Here is a 25,742-nt window from a genome sequence, read left to right on the forward strand (position 1 = left end):
AAATTAAATTTAAAAAAATCTACCTCCTAGGGAGATACTAGGGCTGTTACGAGTATTAATGAGATAATACATTTGGAGCTTGCAGCACAGTGTCTAGGCATATACTGACTGAACTACTTTTCCCCTCCAGTTTTATTGAGATATAATTGATAAATAAATTGACTGGATTACTATAGATCTAAGGTGCTTCTTAGTTGGCTGAGCACCGGGATTGGGGTGAAGGGATCTTGAACTTTTCTGGCAGATTTCTACTGTTGGTCAGCACCTCTTTCCCCTGCTGTCCCCTGGGTCACCTTCCCAGAGGAGTTCCCGGGTCCTCAACAATTAATCAAAGACAAGTCTAACTGGTCCTTCAGCACAGAGGAGAAACAGGATAAGCAGGAGCAGTAGAGCCCTAACTTTGACCAAGACTTTCTTCCCTCCTTTCCTCACTCTCCAGTATGTGACTCGGAAGGGATTTTAATAGTAACGGCCGCTTCTACCAGCTAGGTTGATTCCACCAGCAAAGGGGAGGAAAAGGATCCATTGAAGTGACAACTGGGGGTCGGGGGGAGTGCGATGTGGGTGTCGTCCCTTTCCGCGCCGGCGCGTTCTGTCACAACCCCGCGACCATTGCGACAGAAGAGAGAGATCGGTGCTGGCCCTTTAACGGCCCCTTCTCGGGGGCCTGCCCCGCGCACGCGCACTGCGGTTCTGCGCTTGTCATCATGGCGACGCGGGGCCATGTGCAGGACCCTAACGACAGGCGCCTCCGGCCCATTTACGGTGAGTACCTGGGGCCAGTCTGGTTGCCAGCCAGAGGCGCCGAGGGCTGCGGAGCCCGGGGCAAAGGCCCGGGAGAGGCGCTGAGGGGCCGGGAGCAGGGCTGGCGGGCACAGGGGGCGGGCCGCGCGGGCCTCTAGGCCGCAGCCACGGGCCTCGCGTAAGCGCCGGCCTGGCCTTCTTGAGCCCTGAGGTGGCAGCGGCGCGGTCAGGGCAGCGGCAGGTCGGCAGAGCTGGCCTGACAGACGAGCCCTGTGAGACACTTCCTCTTGTAGAGACCTGCGCTACCCGCAGGCTACGTTGTCGAGGCCACGCCAAGGGAGACCCGAGGTCTGCCCTCAGGTGGAAGCTGGCTCCGGCGTGAGGGTGGGACACCCCACTTGAGGGAAAATTCTCCGCTCAAGACTTTTTACCTATGGGAACGGGGCCTAAAGTGTTGTCTGACTAACTGTGCACATGGAGAAACAGAGGTCCCGGGAGGGGAAGGGGCTGACGCAAGGTCACCCGGATCGAGTCGGGAGCAGGCCCGGATTTGAGGATCCCAATCCAGAGCTCTTTGGTGGAGGAACAGCTGCTCTGGGCACACGTGGGAGGCGGGGGCGGGGTGCGGCGAGGCGCGGGTGGCGGGGGGGTTGGCTTGGGCTCAAAATAGCGGTGAAGCGACTGTAATAGCTCGTGTCCAGGGGCATGCAGGGCTTTTTCTTTTTGCAGCTTCTCTGGTTTTTCTCTGCAGCTTGCCTTCCGCATGCTAAGTGGATCCCTTTCCATAACGTTGACCTCAACCCTCAGGCTTTAAGACCTTGATGGCATTCTGCTATCCCGGTTGTGAAAAATCACATATTTGAGTCAGGGAGAAACACCTCTTCAGTAACCGAGTTGTTCTATAATTGGATAGTGGTCCTTTTTGTATTTCCTTTCCTCTTAGATGGTTGTGTGGTCTTGGTCTAGCTCACTTCATGGTGAGGAAGGCTTCAAGTTCAGTGGGTTTTGCAGAATTAGACCTCTTGTTTGTAGTGTGGATGTTACTAAATGGAGGCTTCTTCTTAATAGCTGAGATCATTTAACTTTTTTGGAAGGGGGTAACTATGTTTCTGGTACAATTGGTAGTGCTTTTTGTAATTTGTATGATGCTTTGCTCTTGCATCTCATTTCAACAACAATCTTGTGAGGTGGGAAATAATAATAATAGCTAATGTGTATATACTGCTAATTATGTCAGTCACTTTCCTTGGTCTTAAGTATTTAATCTACACACATCCTTCGGAGGTGGCTACTTTTCCCCAGTCCCACTTCCCTCTCTCTCCCCCCTTTTCTTTCCACAGATGAGAAAACTGGGGCTTTACTGATGTGTAATTTGCCTAAGGTCACTCAGCTAACATGAAGCTAGGATCTTAACCCCTGTGGAATGTCCCAGGCTTACTCTTTTAACCACTGTGCTAGAAATCACCTCACTTTGAGCTGGAGACACTGACTTGCCAAAGGTCACATAGGTGGAGAGGGGTGGATTTCCATTTTCCCAGGGCTACATATTCTCATGCCCTCCAGTATACATTTTAAAGGGCAGAGATGAAATATGTAAGGTTGAGGGTAAGAACTGAATCCAGGGTTCACAATTGGTGGCTGGCTACAGCTCTCTGCAGCAGCTGCCTGCAGATTTTTTCTTTTTAAACTTTTAGGAATAATTGGATTTCTAAAATTGTTCTTGAGGACCAAAGAAAATGCCTTTGGTGTCCCATAAGTCACTTAGAAATAATAATGTTTTGAAACTATCCAATAAGAAAAACCTCTAGTCCGTTTCACACTGGTAAACATCAGGATATGTTAAACAGATGTGATAGGTCATATTCTCAAAACTGAAGCTAGAATTATGTAGCTTTTGTTATAGTTACATGGGAAGAAGATTAGAAAATACTTTCTTTAGGAATTCCAAGGCAATTAATATAAACTGACAGATATAGGAAAAGAAAGACTGTCCTTGACTTCAGCACTTTTGACCTCTAGACTTTGGGACAGCCTCTGCTTTTGTGTTTAAATATATTAGTATCCCTAAACCACTATCGTTCTTGAATTTAGACCTTCATTAGCTGACAGATGAACATGCTTATGCATGGTGGTGCTTGCCCACCAGCCAAAAGTTCAACAACACTCAGCGTTGACTGAGTGCTTATTTGAGTGCTAACTGTCCTATTAGGTAGATAAGATTATTGTGAGCATAGTAGTAAACTGAAGGCCAGAGATTAACTCTCTCAGAATTGCAGCTAGTAAACTGTAGAGCTGGGATTTGAACACAGGCATTCTCACTGGAGAGCTCAGCCTTTCACTGAGTTCAGATCCCGCAGCATCATGATCTTTATGCAGCATTATATATATTGCCAAGGTTTAGGATTTTACAGCTGTTAGAAACTTTGCCTATGACCTCAGCTCTTGCTGATACTGTTGAGGATAGAAGTGGACAGGGTCATTAATTGTGAAATTATGGCGGGTTGAAATTCTATTTTTGGTGTCTAGGTATGGAATAGCTAGTTGATTAATTGAACATCTTCAGAGTGCTTCTCTTTGCTCATAAATTGGTAAGTTTGGGTATTGCATTTTTGCTTATTGAAAACCACCTTGACCTTCCAGAACACCTACTTTATTATTCTTTCTCCTTTTGCTAAAATTATTCTCTTGTGCTATGTGGTTCTGAACAGATGTTGTATCCTCATGTGACTTGGTGAGCCCTAGTGCTTTCTTCTACCATTATTGTTTTAAAATGTTTTTAGTGGTTAGGGGATGGGTAGACTTGGAAGATGGTCAGGTATGGCACTTAATAAATTTTATAGGGGACTTCCCTGGTAGTGCAGTGGTTAAGAATCCACCTGCCAATGCAGGGGACACGGGTTCAATCCCTGGTCTGGGAAGATCCCACATGCTGCAGAGCAGCTAAGCCTGTGCGCCACAACTACTGAGCCTGCGCTCTAGAGCCCGCGAGCCACAACCACTGAACCTGCACTCTAGAGACTGTGAGCCCCAAATACTGAAGCCCGCGCACCTAGTGCCCGTGCTCCGCAACAAGAGAAGCCACAGCAATGAGAAGCCCACGCACCGCAACAAAGAGTAGCCCCCACTCGCCGCAATTAGAGAAAGCCCACGCACAGCCCCAACACAGCCATAAATAAATAGATAGATAGATAGATAAATAAACAAGAATTTCTGTATAAAAAAAGTATAAAAAATTCATTTATTAAAAAAATTTTTTATAGGATGCAGGAATTGCAAAATAAAAATAGAGGTTTCAAAGTTCCATAGTCTTTAGAATACACACACACATTTACTTTTATGGCACAAGATCCTTTGTTCTAATCTGTGTTACTAACTTGCAGTCTTTTTTTTAAATACTTATTTTATTTTTTAAATTTTATTGGAGTATCGTTGATTTACAACGTTGTGTTTCAGGTGTACAACAAAGAGAGATTCAGTTATATATATATTCACTCTTCTTTAGATTCTTTTTTCATATAAATTATCACAGAATATTGAGTAGAGTTCTCTGTGCTATACAGTAGGTCCTTGATGGTTCCTGACTTGCAGTCTTGCTCTAGCCTGAATCAGGTGTGACATATTTCCCAGCTGTGCTTCCTGAATGATAGTCACTTCTTTGGTGCGTTAGGACATTTCCCTTCCCATGCGTGGCCAAACTCCAGGTAATTATTCTGTTATAGTTCGTTATTAAAACTTCCCAGGTCTTCGACCGGATGTTGTATGTATTCTGAGCCTTCTGTTGGGCCGTGTTAGCTCAGCGAGTCTCGTCCTTTGCCCGGGCGGGGCAGGGCATCTTGGTGAGTGAAGATTATCTTGCTTTTCTGTAGAAAAGTCACTTGGCACAACCTGTTTTCTCCTGTTCTGAAATTATGACCGTTTAAAAAGCTCTTAGACTTTTAAATTCTAAAAACATTTTAAACTTAAAAAGACAGATGTTAATGCACAGAACATTCCTGGAAGAATGCATAGAGTAGAGGGTAGTGTGAGCATAGGGCAAGATGAAGAGACTAATAATTCTTTTCATGTTATACCTGTATGAACTATTGGATTTTTTTTTACTATGACATGTATTATTTTTATTATTTAAGACATTAATTTTTTTAAAGATCAGATACTGTATGGTTTCATTCAGATAATTTTCTTTTTTATATAAATTGATTTATTATTTTTTAAAATTATTTATCTATTTATTTATTTTTGGCTGCGTTGGGTCTTCGTTGCTGCGTGCGGGTTTTTCTCTAGCTGCGCTGAGCGGGGGCACTACTCTTCGTTGTGGTGCGCGGGCTTCTCATTGCCTTTCTGGCACCCAAGTCCAGCTCTTACTAAAAAATTGCTCAGATGTAAACCGAGTGTTTGAAACATTTTCCTGAGGGCAGAATATTCTTGTCCACGTTCTTTCCCCCTAATAAACAGTGATGACTGGCGCACAGCCTTCTCAGCAGGGCAGATGGCCAGGGAACACATTTGGTTTGGGATGACTTACCAAGACCAAATGCATCAGGCTTAGCCTGGTGGTGTTGAGGCAGTCAGTGCTGGAACTACCCCAGTGCACGCCTGATGGTGGGTGTAAATCGAGTTTTAAAGGTGCATACTTCCTTCCTTTTCATTCTTTTGTTCATGCTCTTGCGTCTTTCAGAGCATTTGATTAATACTTTAATTAAAAATACTGCACTTAGTATCTTCTTGAGAATTAGGAGAAACCAGTTGACCATTTGGGGTATGTTTTTTGTGTGTTCACTGAAGTAATTGGATTGTGGCAAGGTAGTAAAGAAAAGAAAAATAAATTTCAAATTTGTTCTTTGTCTCCTTAGGCTCAATGAGCTATCTGTACTTATATAGTTTCTTGCTCTAAGAGTTCTGTCTAGAGAAATTGAGGCAATGAAGGGTGCAGACCTTCAGAGACAGACTGAGCTGGGTTTCACTCTCTGCTATGATTTTGTCAATTAACCTACCTCCCTGAGCCTCTTCTGTAATATGGAGATGCTAATGGTACCTTGCTGGGTTTTGAGTAGACACCCAATAAATTTGTGTTCCCTCTGTCTTCACTCTTAAATGTCTGGGTTTTTTTTTCTTAATTAATTAATTTATTTTTGGCTGTGTTGGGTCTTCGTTGCTGCACGCCGGCTTCCTCTAGTTGTGGCAAGTGGGGGCTACTCTTTGTTGCAGTGCACGGGCTTCGTACTGCAGTGGCTTCTCTTGTTGTGGAGCACGGGCTCTAGGCATGCAGGCTTCAGTAGTTGCAGCACTCGGGCTCAGTAGTTGTGGCTCGCGGGCTCTAGAGCGCAGGCTCAGTAGTTGTGGCACACGGACTTAGTTGCTCCGCAGCACGTGGGATCTTCCCGGACCAGGTATTGAACCCATGTCCCCTGAATTGGCAGGCGGATTTTTAACCACTGCGCCACCAGGGGAGTCCCCTAAGAAATTAATAGAAAAGAGTTTAAAAAATCTAACTTAATAGCAGGAAGCCATCACTAATAATTGGTTCTTTGAACATCCTGTTGTGGTCACTTTGTATATATATATCTCTCACTCCCCTGATAGACTACTCAATTTCTAGAAGATTTTTTTTTCCTATACAGTTTGTTCATTTATGTATTCCTTTCTTCATTCAGCTTATTTATTGAGAGCCTAATATGTGCTAGGCACAATGTAGATTCAGGGAATGAGAGAGTACCAGACAGCACAGACATGATTTCTGCTTTCAGGGAGCTTGTAGTCTCAAGAGGTTTTTTAAACTATAGTATACATAATCATTACATTTGTGTTAAGGACTTTGAAGGAAAAGTACCGGTTACCATGAGAGCACACACTATGGCATCTCGACTGTTGGGCACATTTCAAGAAAAGGTTCTCTGTGGAAGTGACATTTTACTTTGGAAATGAAAAAAGAGCAAAGGTTAGTCAGGTGATCAGATGAAAAGGAGGGATGGACAGAGTGTGTAGGAAAGATGGACAGAGAGAGTATGTACTTGATGACCTGAGCAAAGACTTGTGTGGTTGGAACGTAGAGAAGGGTGAGATGAGGCTACAGAGGTAGAGGGGCTCAACTTTGTAAACCATTTTAAGGATTTTGAAGTTTGTTTTAGAGACTGTGGGAGGGATTCCCTGGCTGTCCGGCGGTTAGGACTCTCACTTCCATTGCAGGGGGCGTGGGTTGAGTCCGTGGTCGGGGAACTAAGATTCCATATGCTGCGTGGCCAAAAATAAATAAATAAATTTTAAAAATTAAAAATAAAATAAAATAGAAATAATATGTATCATTACCATCAGTGGAATACCTGTCACTTGCCCTGAGAAAACAAAACCATAAAATTAAGTACACACAGTGAAAACAAACAATGTTATTAAGGTCTTAACTAGTTTCTGATAGTTGTGAAACTCTAAATCTGAGACCTGTTCCTTCTCCATTAAAAAAAAAAAAAGCCATCAGCAAGTGTTAAAGAAATGACAGGCTGATACCAAACTGAGACTATCTCCTTAATATAAGGGAAATATTACAAAAGGTCAGTTTTCTCACTATCCGTGTTATCTAGTGCTGCCTGCAAGGACCACTTAAAAACATTTTAGTTGGGGGGCTTCCCTGGTGGCGCAGTGGTTGAGAGTCCGCCTGCTGATGCAGGGGATGCGGGTTCGTGCCCTGGTCCGGGAAGATCCCACATGCCGCGGAGCGGCTGGGCCCGTGAGCCATGGCTGCTGAGCCTGCGCATCCGGAGCCTGTGCTCCACAACAGGAGGGGCCACAACAGTGAGAGGCCCCGCGTACAAACATTTTAGTTGGAGTGATAACCGTGCTTTGAAAAACACTGCTTTAACTGATACATCATCATCTTATTATTTCCTATGCCTGATTTCTGGACGGCTGACTTGGCTTACTCCTCATATTAAGGGAACAATACCAGTCCTCATGGTCAAGCCACAGTTACCCTTGAGTAAGTTTTAAAAAGGCTAAAAAAACAGACTTAGGGTATCATTTTTATTGGCCCGTTTTCTCCAAGGGCTACATAATTTATTTTATTTATTTTAAAAATAAATTTACTTATTCATTTATTTAATTTTTGGCTGCATTGGGTCTTTGCTGCTGCACTCGGGTTTTCTCCAGTTGCTGAGAGTGGGGGCTACTCTTCATTGCAGTGTGCGGGCTTCTCATTGCGGTGGCTTCTCTTGTTGCGGAGCACGGGCTCTAGGTGCGCGGGCTTTAAAAGTTGTGGCTCGTGGGCTCTAGAACGCAGGCTCAGTAGTTGTGGCGCACGGACTTAGTTGCTCCACGGCATGTGGGATCTTCCTGGACCGGGCTCGAACCTGTGTCCCCTGCATTGGCAGGCAGATTCTTAACCACTGCGCCACCAGGGAAGCCCTGGCTACATAATTTATATTACAAAGTCAGCGATGTAAAATGGAAATAAACTTTTCCCAAAAGACTCAGCAACCAATTAATCAGCAATCACCTAGGTGTCCAGGAAGGGGGACCTTGACAGCAGTCTAAATGTGGTGGGGTGTCTTAGTTAAAATTAAAACTCTTCTGGGTGCAAGGAACAGAAACCCTTTGACACAAGCTCAAGTAGAGGGAGGTTGTTTATAAACCCTTGTGGGGGCTTAGGACAGGAATGCAGTGTTCTAGAGCCTGATGGAAACTGGAAAGCTGTCAGGATCTGAAGCTTCTTTCTCAGATGCTCATCTCTGCTCTTATCTGTTTGTGTCTATTCTTTTCTCTGCTAGGTTCTTCAAACTGTTTTTTTCTGCTTACTCATCAGTTTACCTGGGGCCCAACATGTTGGCTTTGTGGCCACACCAAGCTGAGAATAGAGTAGGGAGAGGTCATTAGCCTCCTCCACAAGCTTAATCAGCACTGCCCCTCCCCCAATTTTTTGATAAAGATAATTGACATTCTGTTTTTTTTATAAATGTGATATGAATGAAGAGTCAAGAGATAACTCCTTTTTTTCACTCCCCATTAACCAACTTGCATCTCCCAAGGCTCCTTCCAAATGGAGATTCTGGAGCTGCCACTAGTAATCTCAAACTGTAAATATTTATTGCCTTCCAAATGGGGTTCTCCATAGCTTTCTTTTCTTTTCTTTTTTAAGTATTTATTTATTTATTTGGTTGCATTGGGTCTTAGTTGCGGCAGGTGGGCTCCTTAGTTTTAGCATGTGGGCTCCTTAGTTGCAGCTTGCCAGCTCCTTAGTTGTGGCATGTGGGCTTCTTAGTTGTGGCATGCGAACTCTTAGTTGCAGCATGCATGTGGAGTCTAGTTCCCTGACCAAGAATCGAACTCGGGCCCCCTGCATTGGGAGCGTGGAGCCTTATCCACTGTGCCACCAGGGAAGTCCATCCATAGCTTTCTGACTCCAGATTTCAGTGTTGTAATTACAGATTACCAGGAAGAAACTTCATTTACCCAGTTTGGGTCAAATGTCCACTCCAATGGGCTTCAGTTGCAAGATCTAGACATGCTCATCCAATTCTACCCCTTCAGCAGAGTCTGTGGAAACCATGCCCACAGAAGAGGGCGTGGGTGCAGTGTATTTATATATCAGAGCCTTGTCAACAACAGAGGGAAAAGTTCAATATCCTTGTAGTCCTAACCTCTATGGGCAGACCCTCAGAGCTGGGGTTTCATCAAAGATACCTGCTCTTTGAGAAGACTTCAAGATATGTTCTGTGAACCTGGAGTCTTGCAAGAAGACTGAGTCAGACGTAACTTAGAACTCACTCAGCATGAGATCAGCACCAAGTTATTAGGAAGAGAAGATATCATTTATTGAGCTGAAATGTCTGTAAGATATTCTGTAAGGACAAATGGTGGCCTATCGGCTGAGATGAGGATTTAAGAAAACTGGTGTTAGATATTTGGGTATTCAGGCCAAGATTGTGATTTATGTGATTCTCTAATCTCTCTACCTGAGTGTTAAGTCTTTGATCTTTTCTAGGTTGTGATTCCCTCCAGAGTAAGTCTTCTTAATCTTTTTACCTAGCATTATTGGTGCTCATCAACATTAGGTGCATTGAAGAAAAACTAAAGAGATGAAACTCATGTGTTCATGTGGCTGTCTGTTAAAGGTTGTGGTAAGGTATTCATAGGAGAAAAATTGAAACCGTTAGGTAAAATGATAGTGTATTTCTGTTATTTGGCCCTGGGCCACTAGGGCCATAGATGATCTTGAGTTGTCTGTGCCTCCTCTGTCCCTGTTGCTGACTTGGGACCTTGATGAGCAAAGAGGGACCAATAGTAGTAGTAGATTGTGAACTAGCCTGAGTTCAGTCATCTTTCTGTATTTCAAATCTACATCTACCACCCTATTTCCCATTTATAACACTCTCACGTTCCTTTTCTAGAAATGAATCTTTGCTTTTATTAGATATATTTTTTAAATTAATTGACTTTATTTTTTAGAGCAGTTTTAGGTTAAGTTTACAGAAAAGGAGTGGAGAGTACAGAGTTCCTATTCACCCCCACACACCTCTCTTCTCCCCCAGTTTTCCGTGTTACTAACACTTGCATTAGTGTGGTGCATTTGCTACAGTTGCTGAGCCAATACGATATGTTATTGCTAACTAAAGTCCATAGTTTACTAGTTTACATCAGGGTTCATTCTGTGTGTTGCACATCCTATGCATTTTACAAAGGTATGATGACGTGTATCCTTCATTACAGTATCATACAGAATAGTTTCACTGCACTGAAAAATCCCCTGTTCTCCACCTATTCATCCCTCCCCCAGCTCCTGGCAACCACTGATTGTTCTACTCTGCCTATAATTTTGCTTTTTCTAGAATGTCATACACTTGGAATCATATAGTATGTAGCTTTGTCATGTTGGCTTCTTTCACTTAGCAACATGTATTTAAGAGTCCCCCATATTTTTTTGTGGCTTGCTAGCTCATTTCTTTCTTTTTTTTAAAATAAATTTATTTATTTATTTTTGGCTGCGTTGGGTCTTTGTTGCTGCGTGAGGGCTTTCTCTAGTTGTGGTGAGCGGGGGCTACTCTTTGTTGTGGTGTGCAGGCTTCTCATTGTGGCGGCTTCTCTTGTTGCGGAACGCGGGCTCTAGGTGCGTGGGATTCAGTAGTTGTGGCACGTGGGCTCAGTAGTTGTGGCTCACGGGCTCTAGAGCACAGGCTCAGTAGTTGTGGCGCACGGGCTCATTTCTTTTTATCACTGAATAATATATCATTGTATGGATGGATATACCACAGTTTGTTTATCCATTTGCCTGTTGAAGAACATCTTGGTTCCTTCCAGGTTTTGGCAATTATGTATAAAGCTGCTATAAACATTTGCGTGCAGATTTTTGTGTGAAAGTAAGTTTTCAGCTCATTTGGGTAGATAACAATGAGCTGGATTATATGGTTAGAGTATGTTTATTTTATTTATTTTATTTTTTATTTTTATTTTTTGTGGTACGCAGGCCTCTCACTGTTGTGGCCTCTCCCGTTGCGGAGCACAGGCTCCGGACGCGCAGGCTCAGCAGCCATGGCTCACGGGCCCAGCCGCTCCGGGGCATGTGGGATCCTCCCGGGCCGGGGCACAAACCCGTGTCCCCTGCATCGGCAGGCGGATTCTCAACCACTGCGCCACCAGGGGAGCCCAGTATGTTTAATTTTTTAAGAAACTGCCAAACAGTCTTCCAAGGTGGCTGTGCCATTTTGCATTCCCACTAGCAGTGAATGAGAGCTGCTTTTGCTCCATGTCCTCACCAGCATTTGGTCCACAGATTAATTTGAGTTGTTTGTTTTGTCTGTCCCTATGCTGATTTGGGACCTTGATGAGCAAAGAGGGACTTGGTAGGAGTAGTAGGTTGTGGACTGGCCTGTGTTTAGTCATCTTTCTATATATAGAATTGACAGCTACCACCGTTTCCCATCTAAAACACTAATCATTTTCTTTCAGATCCTCTCATCTGAAAATTAATCTTTGCTTTTGTTAGACTTTTGATAATAATTGATTGCTTTTCTTCCGTAACACAATTTTATAGCAGGTCTCCATATGCCTTGAATTTTGGAATGGATGCATAGCTTAGGGAACCTAGAAGTCAATTTTTCTTCAAAGTCAGCGCTAGTTTCTATTTCAACCAGTGTATGAAAGTGCTGCTTTCCCTACATCCTTGTCTACTCCTGATATTGCTGGATTTACTCCCCCACTCACTGTTCTCTTCTAATTTTTTTCTTCAAAGAATTATTCTTAACTCTGTGGCATAGTAAGACTCACTGAACATTCTATTGAGGGAACATGGTCCATTTGATAGATTTGAAGCTTGAATATAATAAAGTTTTTTTTTTTAGATATTTTAATTTTTGTGTGAGTAAACCCATTTGTTTCCCATAGGTAAAAATATTAGTGTCATCTATCATCTAAATATATTTGGTCTTGAATCTTCATTAAGGATTAGTATAACTGGATTATATTGCTTTTGGATGAGAGATAACTGTAGAAATTTAAGATTGTATTCTGGACCATCCTAGCCGTTTAGAGTTAAAATCAGCTCCATGATGTTTTTAATACCGAATTAGGATACTTTCTGAAACAGCTGATACTAGTCTATGCATTTTTCATATTTGTTTTTGAAGGAATATAATAACTCATAATTTCTGTTTTCATAGATTATCTTGATAATGGTAATAATAAAATGGCAATTCAGCAAGCAGATAAATTGTTGAAAAAGCATAAGGATCTTCATTGTGCTAAGGTAAGTTCATTTGCCCTTGAGTTACTTATATTTGATGGGTTATATACTGTAATCTTTAAAGGGAGGAAGGAGGTGTTTAATCTCTTTAGTGACTTATCTGTGTTTTTCAGAGCATTTTTTAGGCCATTTATTTGCCTGATAACTTAAATGAAATGCCATAAAGAGTATTTAATTAAAAGCCAGCTGCTTGTTTTTTTGGACATGACTTATCTAATTTAATTATTTTATTTTCACAAAGTCCTTCCCCCCCCCACACGACAAAGTCCTTTTAAGCGATGTTGTGCATTCTTTTTGTTTTGTGCATTCTTTTTTTTTTTTTTTTTTTTTTTTTTGGCTGTATGTGGGCCTCTCACTGTTGTGGCCTCTCCCCTTGTGGAGCACAGGCTCCGGACGCCAGGCTCAGCGGCCATGGCTCACGGGCCCAGCCGCTCCACAGCATGTGGGATCCTCCCGAACCGGGGCACGAACCCGTGTCCCCTGCATCGGCAGGCGGACTCTCAACCACTGCGCCACCAGGGAAGCCCTGTGCATTCTTAATATGACTGAAATAGGAAATAATCTTTTTTTTTTTTAAGGGAACTTTATTTTTATTTATTTATTTATTTATGTTTGGTTGTGTTGGGTCCTCGTTGCTGCATGGGCTTTCTCTAGTTGCGGCGAGTGGGGGCCACTCTTTGTTGTGGTGCTCAAGTTTCTCATTGTGGTGGTGTCTCTTGTTGTGGAGCACGGGCTCTAGGCGCTGGCTTCAGTAGTTGGGCTCACGGGCTCTAGAGCGCAGGCTTAGTAGTTGTGGTGCATGAGCTTAGTTGTTCTGTGGCATGTGGCATCCTCCCGGGCCAGGGCTCAAACCTGTGTCCCCTGCATTGGCAGGCGGACTCTTAACCACTGAGCCACCAGGGAAGCCCTGGCAATAATCTTTATTTGCTGATGTTTTTAGTAAAATAGTTGATTCACAACCTAGGCATACCTTATAACTTACTTTGTGATTTCAAATTGGCTTTCTTTGGTTCATATTTCCTTTTCTGTCCTTTTAAAACTGATTTGTCTTTTCTTTCTATCAGGTTTTAAAGGCAATTGGTTTACAGAGAACTGGAAAGCAAGAGGAAGCCTTCACCTTGGCACAGGAGGTGGCAGCCCTTGAACCCACAGACGACAACTCGCTGCAGGCACTGACCATTCTTTACCGGGAGATGCATCGACGTATGTTTCTTTCTTTTCATTGTTTCATTGTTTTTAAAACTGTGCTTAACTTTTTGGGTATTTCTGAGTTCTCTGTCTGATTTACTTATCACTCATGATTTGATGGATGGCAACAGGTAAAAAATGCATTAACCATGGCTTGCAAAGGCTGTAGGCAGAGTGGATATTTTACATGTATTAGGATCCTTGAATTGGAATGAGGACTTGAATTTCATTTATGACATTTTGATTTGCTAAGTGAAAGAGTTGCTTTTTTTCCTACTTTTTAATATGGAAAACTTCAAACATAGAAACAGAGAATAGCATAATAAATCCCTTTGTGTCCATTTCTCACCTTCAGCAGTTATTGAGATATGATCAATTTTATGTATACCCCTCTGCCTGCCAGATTATTTCTAAGCATATCCTAGGTAGTCTGCCTAGTTTCATCTATAAAGTTTTTCATTGTTGATTTCTTAAATATTTTATTATAAAATACATATCTTTAATAATACATATTATAGAAGAATATGTTTTATGTAGCACTAGAACATTTGATGTGGAATAAATGAACATTCATAAACCTACCACCCAATTTAAGAAATAGAGCATTATCAGTACAGGCATACCTTGGAGGTATTGTGGGTTTGGTTTCACATTAAAGCGAATATTGCAGTAAAGTGAGTCATATGAATTTTTTGGTTTCCCAGTCCTCTCAGCCTTCATAGAACTAAAGAAAGTCAGGGTCTTGCTCTGGGTCAGGCTTTGGCTTAAGGGAATATTGTGGCTAGTTTGATCTTCTATCCAGACCACTAAAACTTTCTCCATTTCACTTTTTTATCATTTATATGTTCACTGGAGTAGTACTTTTTTTTTTTTTTTGGCCGTGCCTCACAGCTTGCGAGATCTAGTTCCCTGAACAGATGTTGAACCTGTGTTCCCTGCAGTGGAAGGTCAGAGTCCTAACCACTGGACCTCTAGGGAATTCCCTGGAGGAGTACTTTTAATTTCCTTCAAGAACTTTTCCTTTGGGGGGCTTCCCTGGTGGTGCAGTGGTTGAGAGTCTGCCTGCCAATGCAGGGGACATGGGTTCGAGCCCTGGTCTGGGAGGATCCCACATGCCGCGGAGCAACTGGCCCTGTGAGCCACAATTACTGAGCCTGCGTGTCTGGAGCCTGTGCTCCGCAACAAGAGAGGCCGCGATAGTGAGAGGCCCGCGCACCGCGATGAGGAGTGGACCCCGCTTGCCGCAACTAGAGAAAGCCCTTGCACAGGAACGGAGACCCAACACAGCCATAAATAAATAAATAAAAATTTAAAAAAATATTCACAGCTTAAAAAAAAAAAAAAAGAACTTTTCCTTTGAATTTACAACTTGGCTAACTGGCACAAGAGGCCTAGCTTTCAGCCTGTCTTGGCTTTCGACATGCCTTCCTCACTATGCTTAATCATTTCTAGCTTTTGATTTTTAAAGTGCCAGACATGTGGCACTCTTCCTTTCACTTGAGGCCATTGTAGGGTTATTAATTGGCCTAATTTCAGTGTTGTGTCTCAAAAAATAGGGAGGCCTGAGGAGAGGGAGATAGATGGGAACGGCCAGATAGTGCAGCAGTCAGAACACACACATATTTTATATTTGTTGATTAAGTTCAAGGTCTTATATGGTTGTGATTTGTGGTGCCCCCAAACAATTACAGTAGTAACTTCAAAGATCACTGGTCATAGATCACCATAACAAATACAGTAATAATGAAAAAGTTTGAAGTATCATGAGAATCACCAAAATGTAACACAGAGACACAAAGTGAGCAAATGCTGTTGGAAAAATGGTGCCAATGACTTGCTTAGATGCAGGGTAGCCACAAACCTTCAATCTGTAAAACACACAGTATCTGCAAAGCACAGTAAAGGGAAGTGCAATAAAATGAGGTATGTCTGGGGCTTCCCTGGTGGCGCAGTGGTTGAGAGTCCGCCTGCTGATGCAGGGGACACAAGTTCGTGCCCCAGTTCGGGAAGGTCCCACATGCCGCGGAGCAGCTGGGCCCGTGAGCTATGGCCGCTAAGCCTGCGCGTCCGGAGCCTGTGCTCCGCAATGGGAGAGGCCACAACAGTGAGGGGCCCGCGTACCGCAAAAAAAAAAAAAAAAATGAGGTATGTCTGTACTAAGAAGACTTCCTGTGTGTCCTTCATCAATCTCATTTCCCCTTTAACTTCCTAAGAGGGATTTGCTATCTTGAATAATTTTTATTCTCTTGCTTGTCTTTAAATCTTTATCACATTTGTTTTTCTAAGTAATACATTATTAGTTTCATTTATTTTGGACTTAATATAAATGGATTCATGCTGTACGTTTTCTGTAACTTGCACTTTTCATCTAATATCCAAGTGGTTGTAGTTAATTCATGTTTACTGCCACAGAATACTTGACTGGTTGACTACACTAGAATCTAGAGTGGAGGTGCTAGGTCATAGGGTAGGTTCAGCTTAAAGATAAACGTGGTGTCAACTTGTCTTCTAAATTTACCTTCCCACTAGCAGTGTATCAGAGTTCCAGAGTTCCACATCCTTGTCATTGGTATTCTTTTTTTTTTAAATTAATGTGATATTTATTTATTTATTTATTTATTTACTTATTTATTTGCTCTGGGTCTTAGTTGCAGCAGGTGGGCTCCATAGTTGCAGCTCACTGGCTCCTTAGTTGTGGCACGTGGGATCCTTAGTTGTGGCATGTGAACTCTTAGTTGCAGCATGCATGTGCGATCTAGTTCCCTGACCAGGGATCGAACCCAGGCCCCCTGCATTGGGAGCTCGGAGACTTTTTTTTTTTTTTTTCGGTACGCGGACCTCTCACTGGTGTGGCCTCTCCTGTTGCGGAGCACAGGCTCCGGACTTGCAGGCTCAGCGGCCATGGCTCACGGGCCTAGCCGCTCCGCGGCATGTGGGATCTTCCCGGACCGGGGCATCAACCCGTGTCCCCTGCATCAGCAGGTGGACTCTCAACCACTGTGCCACCAGGGAAGCCCAGGAGCTCGGAGTCTTAACAACTGTGCCACCAGGGAAGTCCCGTCATTGGTATTCTTAGTCTTAAAAAATTTTGCCATCAAGCCATCACGTTGTACCCCTAAAAATATACAGCTTTTGTCAATTGTTTCTCAGTAAAACTGGAAAAAATAAAATAAAATTTTTGCCAACCTAGCAGGCAGAAAATGTTATTTTATAGTTGAATTTTGTGTTTCATTCTTATAAAAGATAAAACTTAAGAGTTGAGGTATTATATCTGATTATTTAAGGATTATGTTGACTTAGGGATATGGATTTTCTCCCAGTATTTCAAAAAAAAAATTATCTATCCTATAAGTATTGGTTGAATGTTTTTCTATGACAAATATTGTATCAGAGTCAAAGATGAAAGGTATTCTTTGCTTTCATGTTACTCATAGTCTATGAGGAAACATAGATCAATATAGTATGTTGCATTATATATTAATAAATTGTATAAGAGCGGTATTTGAAGGATTTAAAGATGGCAGAAGGAAGCAGTGATCAAACTGGGATGGAGGAGCAGAGATCGTGTTTAGGGAACAATTACATTTGAACTGGGTCTTGGATGATGTTCACTCAGTAGAAAAGAGAGGAAAGGGGAATCCAGGGAGAGGGAACAGTGTTAAAGTCATGCAGGTCTGATACAGCACAGGGAATCTAGTGGAACTACAAGTAGTTTGATGTAGCTAGAGCAAAAAGGGCAGGAGGGAAGAGTTTGGAAGAAGACAGAAAGGCTAGATAGATCCTGGAGGGTCTTATACATTGTAAACGTCATGGGGAGGCCTGACCTATTCCATGCTTCATCGGAAAACACCTAAGCAAGGTAAGAGTAATGAGCAGATGAGGCAAAGCAAATACTTTCTTCTTCCTTAATGATAGGAGACATCTATTTTCTCCAAATAGGAAAAAAATTAAATGCTGTTAAGATTTGTTATACTTCAGTAATTAAAGAAAATTCTATTTCTCTTTGTTTTAGCGGAGTTAGTCACAAAACTTTATGAGGCAGCTGTGAAGAAAGTTCCCAATAGTGAGGAATATCACTCTCACCTCTTCATGGCCTATGCCAGAGTGGGCGAATACAAGAAAATGCAACAGGTAACTTGATGCCCAAACCTCCTGGGCTGCAGGATTTTCTGTTAACGTGGTTTAACCGCAGTGGTATGTGTGTGTTTGCATATGTGTGTAGAAGTGAATCTATGTATTTGTGTGTGGAGATCAGCCAGTTATTTTTTGTGTGTGTTTTAAAGATGAACAATTATTCAAGTTCTTTAAATATTTTATTTGGGAAATGTGATTGTTCCTTTGTGGCCTGATGGTATGTTTTGTTTGGTTCTGGTAAGTTGGCTTCAGATTGTCTCACTGCATCATATTGCTGTTATATTTTCAGAAAATGGGCAGAAATCCTAGAACAAATGAACAGACTATAGAAAGATTAACTGTAAAAGTTTACATCTATTTTGTAAATTTAACTGTTTATATAGCCTGCTAAGATTTTTAAATCCATGGGGGGAAAATCCCTATTGCTTGGGATGCTTGTTTTTTTTTTTTTTTTTTTCTGGATGCAGCTTATCTGCCAGTTAGCACATTTTAGGTGTTCCTTGTACACATGTGAAGGAGCCTCATTTGGATACATTTGGTCTAATAGGTGCATAAAGCTGGCATCCCAGAGAAATGAAATTTGCACTCTTAAGCTCATAAAGGGTTATGATGTCAAGCTAGAATTTTTAAAGAAATGCTTTGTTTGTGGGTATAATGTGTTCGGAAGGCAGAGCTTTCCTACTTGGATTTTTATTTTGTCTTGTTTACTTGAAATATCAAACTATAACAATAGATAGGTAGACCAGGGAGGGTGGAAGATACTATATTAAAATATACCCTTTCTCTTTCAAATGAATGTTTGTATTTGCTTATGTAAGTTTTTAAATTGGAAGAGTTTTTTTGGCCCAAATATAATTCTTTGCAGAAATTTTATCATTATTTTATTTATTGTTGGAGTATTGATATGTTCTCAGGAAAAATATTCACAGATTATAATTTTTCTTTTATTGTAAAATGGGTATATATTTTTTAAATTGGCAACACTAACATATATACATATAAATACTTAGTATCGTTTTTACTTCTAGGAATATGTTTTTTTTTAAATTTATTTAATTTATTTATTTTTAGCTGCGTTGGGTCTCCGTTGCTGTGCACAGGCTTCTCACTGAGGTGCCTTCTCTTGTTGTGGAGCATGGTCTCTAGGCACGCAGGCTTCAGTAGTTGTGGTGCACAGGCTTAGTAGCTCCGTGGCATTTGGGATCTTCCCGGACCAGGGCTCGAACCCATGTCCCCTGTATTGGCAGGCGGATTCTTAACCACTGAGCCACCAGGGAAGCCCCTAGGAATGTGTTTTAAGTAAAGTATATTAAATGTACATTAATACAGACATAGTGAAAGAAATTATAGTTCACCTATATGGTAGAAAAAATGCAACACCCTGCCCCCCCGCAAATGGTACTGTGTGTCTTTATTTGTTGACATAGAAAGATATTCCCAATATATGTTAAGTGAGAAGAGCAGGTTGTAAAATGGCCTTCTCTCACTCCCCTCCCATCCACCCTTCCTTATTAAGTGTATGTATTGAAATGTTGCCAGGATATAGGGCTGTGGATACTTTCCATCTTAATTTCTGTTCTTTCTTTTTTTTTTTTTAAGCATGTGTTCATTTTATGATCCCATGAAATATATTTTTGAAATATATTATACACACACTTATAAAATAACAAAAAGTACAAGTTCATGCAATAGCAATATTAAGGTAAATTTTGAAAAAGGGAGAAAAATAATCTGCCACTTGAACAGATTATATTTTTGTATGGTTTAACTCTACATGTTGCCAGAGGTATATACAATTTTGCATCTTGCTTTTTGGAAACATTGCTTTGATGTGGCTTAGTAGTTATGGTTTCTTAATATGTTTTAACCATAGCTTGCTTTTGCATTATTTTAGTCTAATATGTTGGAAGAATGGAGTCCTCTTGTGTTAAATGTCTTAGAATGGAACGTCTGATTTTTATTCTGCCTTTGTTGCTGCTTAAGGTAGTTACAGTTCTTAGCTTATATGTATGCTTATTTTGAAAGGGGAATGTCAGTCTGGGGCAATAGGTATTTTATAAATTACATGTTATGTTTCATAAGGGCTTTTGTTTTGTTCACTGATGAATCCTCACTTATAATAGCATCTGCATGATAAACGTTTGTTAAATAAATGAGTGATTTGCATAAACTGGTGGAGGTAGGAGGGAGGGAAGCCAGGGAATCAGAAGATTTAAGGACTTCTGCCCCACAGATCATGTCTGGCAGGTAAATTTAAAACCACCTTGAATAAAGAGTTGCTAGTCATTCATGTGGTAACTAGACTTTCCTTTTTCTGTAAGTGACATTCCTATTCTCTGAGTCACCAGTTTGCAGCCATCTTTTTCAGATTTCTCTCTGGTCAAAAGTTTTCTGTAGCAGCAGAATGCTATCACCTATAAGATAGTAGGGTGTGGGCATGAAATTTCTCTTTTACGTTAAAAGTTCATGTTAATTTAATATTCTATTCCTTTTTATTTCTGTGTGTCATTATAAAAATGTTTTCTTTCCCCAAGTTATCAAATAAAATTGGTTTTCTAACACTTTCCATTTCATTTCTCCAGTTTGGTGTTAAGAGCAGGGACCTCAAGCCATTCTAGACTCTCCTTCTCATCCTCTATGTGTCCATTTTGTCTCCAGATCATCTTGATTTTACCTCCACAGTGTCTTTGAGGTCTCTCTCTCTCTCTCTCTTTTTCTTTTTTTTTTTTTTTGTGGCCACGGGGCTTTCTGGATCTTAGTTCCTGGATCAGGGATCAAACCCATGCCCTCAGCAGTGGGAGCTCGGAATCCTAATCACTGGACTGCCAGGGAATTCCCTGAGGTTTCTTTTTCTATTTGATCTACCTCATCCTGGTTTAGTTCTTCATTGCCTCACCTCTTATTTCTCCCTATTTTCTTTCTTCACAGTACTGCTAAAATACTCTTCCTAGAAGAGTATAGATTTATACATATCACTCGCTTACTCTGTATAGACTCCTTTTGGAATGCCTTATAACAAAGGTACCTCTGTCTACCTTTTAGCCCTTTTCCCTTCTCCTGCTCTTAATTTTTTGTTTCAGCTAGATGTCCTACTTGTTCTTGTCAACATATGTCTTTTCTTTCTTTAATGTTTTTGTTTAATTACTCATTTTGCTCCTACTTCGAATTGATTCACTCACTTATCCATTCACCCCAAATAATTGTATTATTTGTATATGTATTCTTAACCCCCATCTTTGCCTATAGACATTCTGTTTGATCTTCAAGGTCCATCTGAAAGACTGCTACTTTGGAGAATGCTCTTCCCTACTTTTCCTTAAAAACAGAAAAAGAAAGGAATAAACAAACTTACTAACCTTGCCTTCCTTGGAAACACCCTAGTGTGGTGTTTTTGTATAGGGTGTTTTTGTTTTTGTTTTCTTTTTTTTTCTTTGGCCGTGCCGCTGTGCTTGTGGGATATTATTAGTTCCCTGACCAGGGACTGAACCCGGCCCCGGCGGTGGAAGTGCCGAGTCCTAACCACTGGACCACCAGGGAATTCCCTGTATAGGATGTTTATTTTTATTGCCAAGAATATTTTAGTCATTTGAATATTTGTCTTATCTCCTTCCCTCGCTTTTAAGTGCCTTGGGGATCGGGACTCAATCTTTGTATCCTTGGCAGGAATAGACATTTCCTTCCACTTAATAGGGGCTCCATGTATTTTTTTCAGGTGGATTGAAGATAGGCAAAAGATTAAAAAATAAAATAGTAACTGTGATAATTAGCTGACAGAGTTCTTAGCATTGATTACTAGTTGGCAATTATGGACAGATTCTCAGTTTTACATGAATAGGTCTACTTTGCTCCTTTGTGCCATGTTCCTACTTCTAAGTATTTGCATATTATACATTTCACAATGAGAGGGTTCAGTTCTAATTAATGGTATATTGAAAGAACCTGAATATTTTCGTAACCTAAGAATTATTTTTTGAATTATGTTAGAGTAATTTTGTCTGATTTTTGAAGTTTAAATATACTGTCTGGATTTCTTTGTTTTACTATAACTGATTAGTGCAATGGCTTCAGTAAAGTTTATTGATATACATTCATAACCTAACTTTTGTTTTTGCTTGGTAGTCTACCAGAACTATATTGGATTGCAGTATTCTCTAGGAACACTGGGCTTCAGTTTGAGAAAATCTGATTCAAAAGGTGAAATATCATTCTTGATGTTGTAAAAATTCACCTTTGGGATTACCTCTATTGTTGTCCTATAGAGAACATCCATCAAGTTACTAGCACTTACAGTAACCAGCATATGTAAATTGCTATTTTCCTAGGAAACTTCTTGCCACATGTCTAGGTCATTAATTACCCTCTGTATGATGTTTTCTAAATTAAGTATTTATGGCTCTCTGTCTTTCAGGCTGGCATGGCTCTATATAAGATTGTCCCCAAAAACCCTTACTACTTTTGGTCTGTGATGAGCTTAATAATGCAAGTGAGTATGGCATTCAGAATGGGATTGAGATTTGTGTTTTTTCTGTGGTACGCGGGCCTCTCACTGTTGTGGCCTCTCCCGTTGCGGAGCACAGGCTCCGGACGCGCAGGCTCAACGGCCATGGCTCATGGGCCCAGCTGCTCCGCGGCGTGTGGGATCTTCCTGGACCGGGGCACGAACCCGCGTCCCCTGCATCGGCAGGCGGACTCTCAACCACTGTGCCACCAGGGAAGCCCGAGATTTGTTTTTATTTTTGTATGTAGTAATTGTCCTTAATGTGTCCTCTGAACATCTTGGGTAATGTGTTGCAGCATGTGTCAAATAGGGATGTGACATATTGTCAGTTGATTTTTTGAGTTGAGGAGTTTTAGTATTCTTTTTGAGTTGATATATTGGTTTATTTGTGTGTAGCACAGAGTGTATTTCCCCTGAATCTTAGATCCATTACTGGGTTACTTGATCAAGTATGAGCCTCGAAATGTTTGATATTTTAACTTGAGGTTTGTCTTTAAGGCACTATGGTTGGTTGTTGAACAGATCGTTGAACTGGGTGACCTTGTTTCATCACTTCTGCTTTCTGAGCCTCAGTCTGCTCTTTTGCAGAATGGAGATGCTCATCTCCCAGAGCAGCTATAAGTAAAAATAAGATACTGTGTATGAGAGGATGGGGAGGAAGGAGTTAAAATGTAGCAGTTAAGAATAGAGAGGCTCTGGAGTTAAAATGTAGCAGTTAAGAACAGAGAGTCTCGGTTCAGACAGGTCTGCTTTCAAACATTGGCTTCACCGTGTCTCTTGAGCTGTTGGGGAATCTTTTAACCTTAGTTTAGCTATAAAATAAGCATAATAGCTACCCTGAAAGGTTGTTTTCAGGGGGTAAATGAGCTCTGAGCAGAATCTTTGGCAATGTTAAAATGATTAATATCATGCTAAGGTAACTGTAGCTAATAGTAAGCCATACTATAAATAGAAGGAATTGGCATTTTCCTTCTAATATGTGAAGGTCTCAAGAAGACATCTCAAAGGTTTTTGACTTTTCAAATACCTGGTACGCTTTATATATACTAAATAGTATAAACATATCCCCTCTTAACATATTTCTAGAAAAAAATGTATGAATGGCCTAATATTTAAAAGTTAGGTCATATTGTGGAAACTATGTATTTCAAGAATGCATAAGATAAGAATCTTTAGTAAAGAAATCTCCTATAAAGGAAACCACTCTCAAGTTCAAATTAGGTCTGATATTTGACATAGTGGGTTGATAATTATGTGCCAGAGTCACAATAATGGTCTGCATGGTAATAATATAAATAGTGCAAACATTTATCTTTTCTCCTTTAGTCTATATCAGCGCAGGATGAAAACCTCTCAAAAACGATGTTTCTGCCCCTTGCTGAGAGAATGGTAGAAAAAATGGTAAAAGAGGACAAGATAGAAGCAGAGGCTGAAGTGAGTAATTTAAGCCCCACTTTGTATTTGCATGTTTTTTTTTTTGTTTTGTTTTTGTTTTTTTTGCAGTACGCGAGCCTCTCACTGCTGTGGCCTCTCCCGTTGCGGAGCACAGGCTCCGGACGCGCAGGCTCAGCGGCCATGGCTCACGGGCCCAGCCGCTCCGCGGCATGTGGGATCTTCCTGGACCGGGGCACGAAACCGCGTCCCCTGCATCAGCAGGCGGATCCTCAACCACTGCGCCACCAGGGAAGTCCCTGTATTTGCATGTTTTTGATGTTATTACAATATTATGAACTGTTGCTTTATTCCATTTAGAGAACTGGGTCCTCACTCTTGCCTTTTGTGTAAATGTGAAGCTTTGGAACTCCCCAGCCTAGGTATAGTGAGTGAGGAACTGTTTCTAGCATGTTTCCAGAACGTACTCTCTGCCGAGATATAGATAGGAGAGATACTATGGTCTGATTCTCACTGTTAATTTCATCTTATTAGAAGATCAGTGTTCTTTTCTGTTAGATAACTTTTTAAAAACATACAAATGGCTTGTCTTTTTATTATTGAAAAGTTTCAATGGTTGCACTTCTTGTTTGTTTTTTTTTGTAAGGTTGAACTTTATTATATGATCCTAGAACGTTTGGGAAAGTACCAGGAAGCCTTGGATGTCATCAGAGGAAAATTAGGAGGTAATTTTTAGAGTTTTCTTAAAGATTTTTTTATTTTGTTTTCCTATTTAAACATGACAAATTTTATTGTGGAAAATTTCTTCCACATACAGAAACAAAGATATAAAGACTTAAAAAAATCACTTGCGATCATTTTAGATTCTTTCAGGTTTTTCTGTATTTATTTTTTAAAAATAATTTTTAGTTGAAAATAATTCATGGGGACTTCCCTAGTGGTCCAGTGGTTAAGACTTCGCGTTTATGATGCAGGGGGCCTGGGTTCGATCCCCGGTCAGAGAACTAGATCCTGCATGCCACAGTTAATATCCCGCATGCTGCAGCTAAAGATCCCGCATGCTACAAGGAAGATCCCACACACGGCAACGAAGATCCCACGTGCCGCATCTAAGACCTGGCATAGCTGAATGAATGAATGAATGAATGAATGAATGAAAATAATTCATGGATTCAGAAAATTCAGGGAGTATGATTTTACCCCAGATCTCCAACCCTCTGCCCTCTACATCCTTCTCCAGTTACCTGTTCTGTGTATCCTTCTAAAGTAGTATCTTTCCCCTCCCCCTTCCCTTTTTTTTGTTTTTGGGGTCCTAAGTTTTATTCAAGAACTCATACAAAATATTCCAGATAATTGAGTTTTGTTTTGTTTTATTTTGGTTTTTTTTTTTTTTTTTTTGATGTGGACCATTTTTTTAAAAGTCTTTATTGAATTTGTTACAACACTGCTTCTGCTTTATGTTTTGGTTTTTTGGCCATGAGGCATGTGGGATCTTAGTTCCCTGACCTGGGATCAAACCTGCACCCCCTGCATTGGAAGGTGAAGTCTTAACTACTGGACCGCCAGGGAGGTCCCCAGATAATTGAGTTTTAATCCTCATCTTCCTCCTCTTCCTCATCTTTTTTTTTTTTTTAAATAAATTTATTTATTTATTTATTTTTGGCTGCTTTGGGTCCTCATTGCTGCACACGGGCTTTCTCTAGTTGCAGAGATTGGGGGCTACTCTTCGTTGCAGCGTGTGGGCTTCTCATTGCAGTGGCTTCTCTTGTTGTGGAGCATGGGCTCTAGGCGTGCAGGCTTCAGTAGTTGTGGCACGTGGGCTTCAGTAGTTGTTGCTCGAGGGCTCTAGAGTGCAGGCTCAGTAGTTGTGGCGCATGGGCTTAGTTGCTCCGTGGCATGTGGGATCTTCCCGGACCAGGGCTCAAACCCGTGTCCCCTGCGTTGGCAGGCAGATTCTTAACCACTGCGCCACCAGGGAAGCCCCTCTTCTGCACCTTGAGTAGTCTGAAAGTAATGCAGTTTGTAACTTTCTTTGCTGTTAGCAACTACGTGTAACCAATCACA

At 41.2% G+C, this 25,742-nt stretch overlaps 1 protein-coding gene across 1 annotated transcript in view; it reads left to right on the top strand.

The window, feature by feature from the left end:
• The first annotated feature begins 700 nt into the window (after positions 1–700).
• Positions 701–25,742, top strand: part of NAA25 (N-alpha-acetyltransferase 25, NatB auxiliary subunit) — a 77,409-nt gene continuing 52,367 nt past the window's right edge. The window contains exons 1-7 of the mRNA XM_081253196.1: positions 701–765; positions 12,384–12,469; positions 13,531–13,669; positions 17,667–17,785; positions 22,197–22,271; positions 23,613–23,720; positions 24,325–24,403. Of these exons, the coding sequence (XP_081109322.1) occupies positions 708–765; positions 12,384–12,469; positions 13,531–13,669; positions 17,667–17,785; positions 22,197–22,271; positions 23,613–23,720; positions 24,325–24,403 (664 nt within the window). The 5' untranslated portion in view covers positions 701–707. The remainder of the gene's footprint in view (positions 766–12,383; positions 12,470–13,530; positions 13,670–17,666; positions 17,786–22,196; positions 22,272–23,612; positions 23,721–24,324; positions 24,404–25,742) is intronic.

This window comes from Mesoplodon bidens (assembly GCF_964165515.1).
Source record: "Mesoplodon bidens genome assembly, chromosome: 13".
Lineage (NCBI taxonomy): Eukaryota > Metazoa > Chordata > Mammalia > Artiodactyla > Ziphiidae > Mesoplodon > Mesoplodon bidens.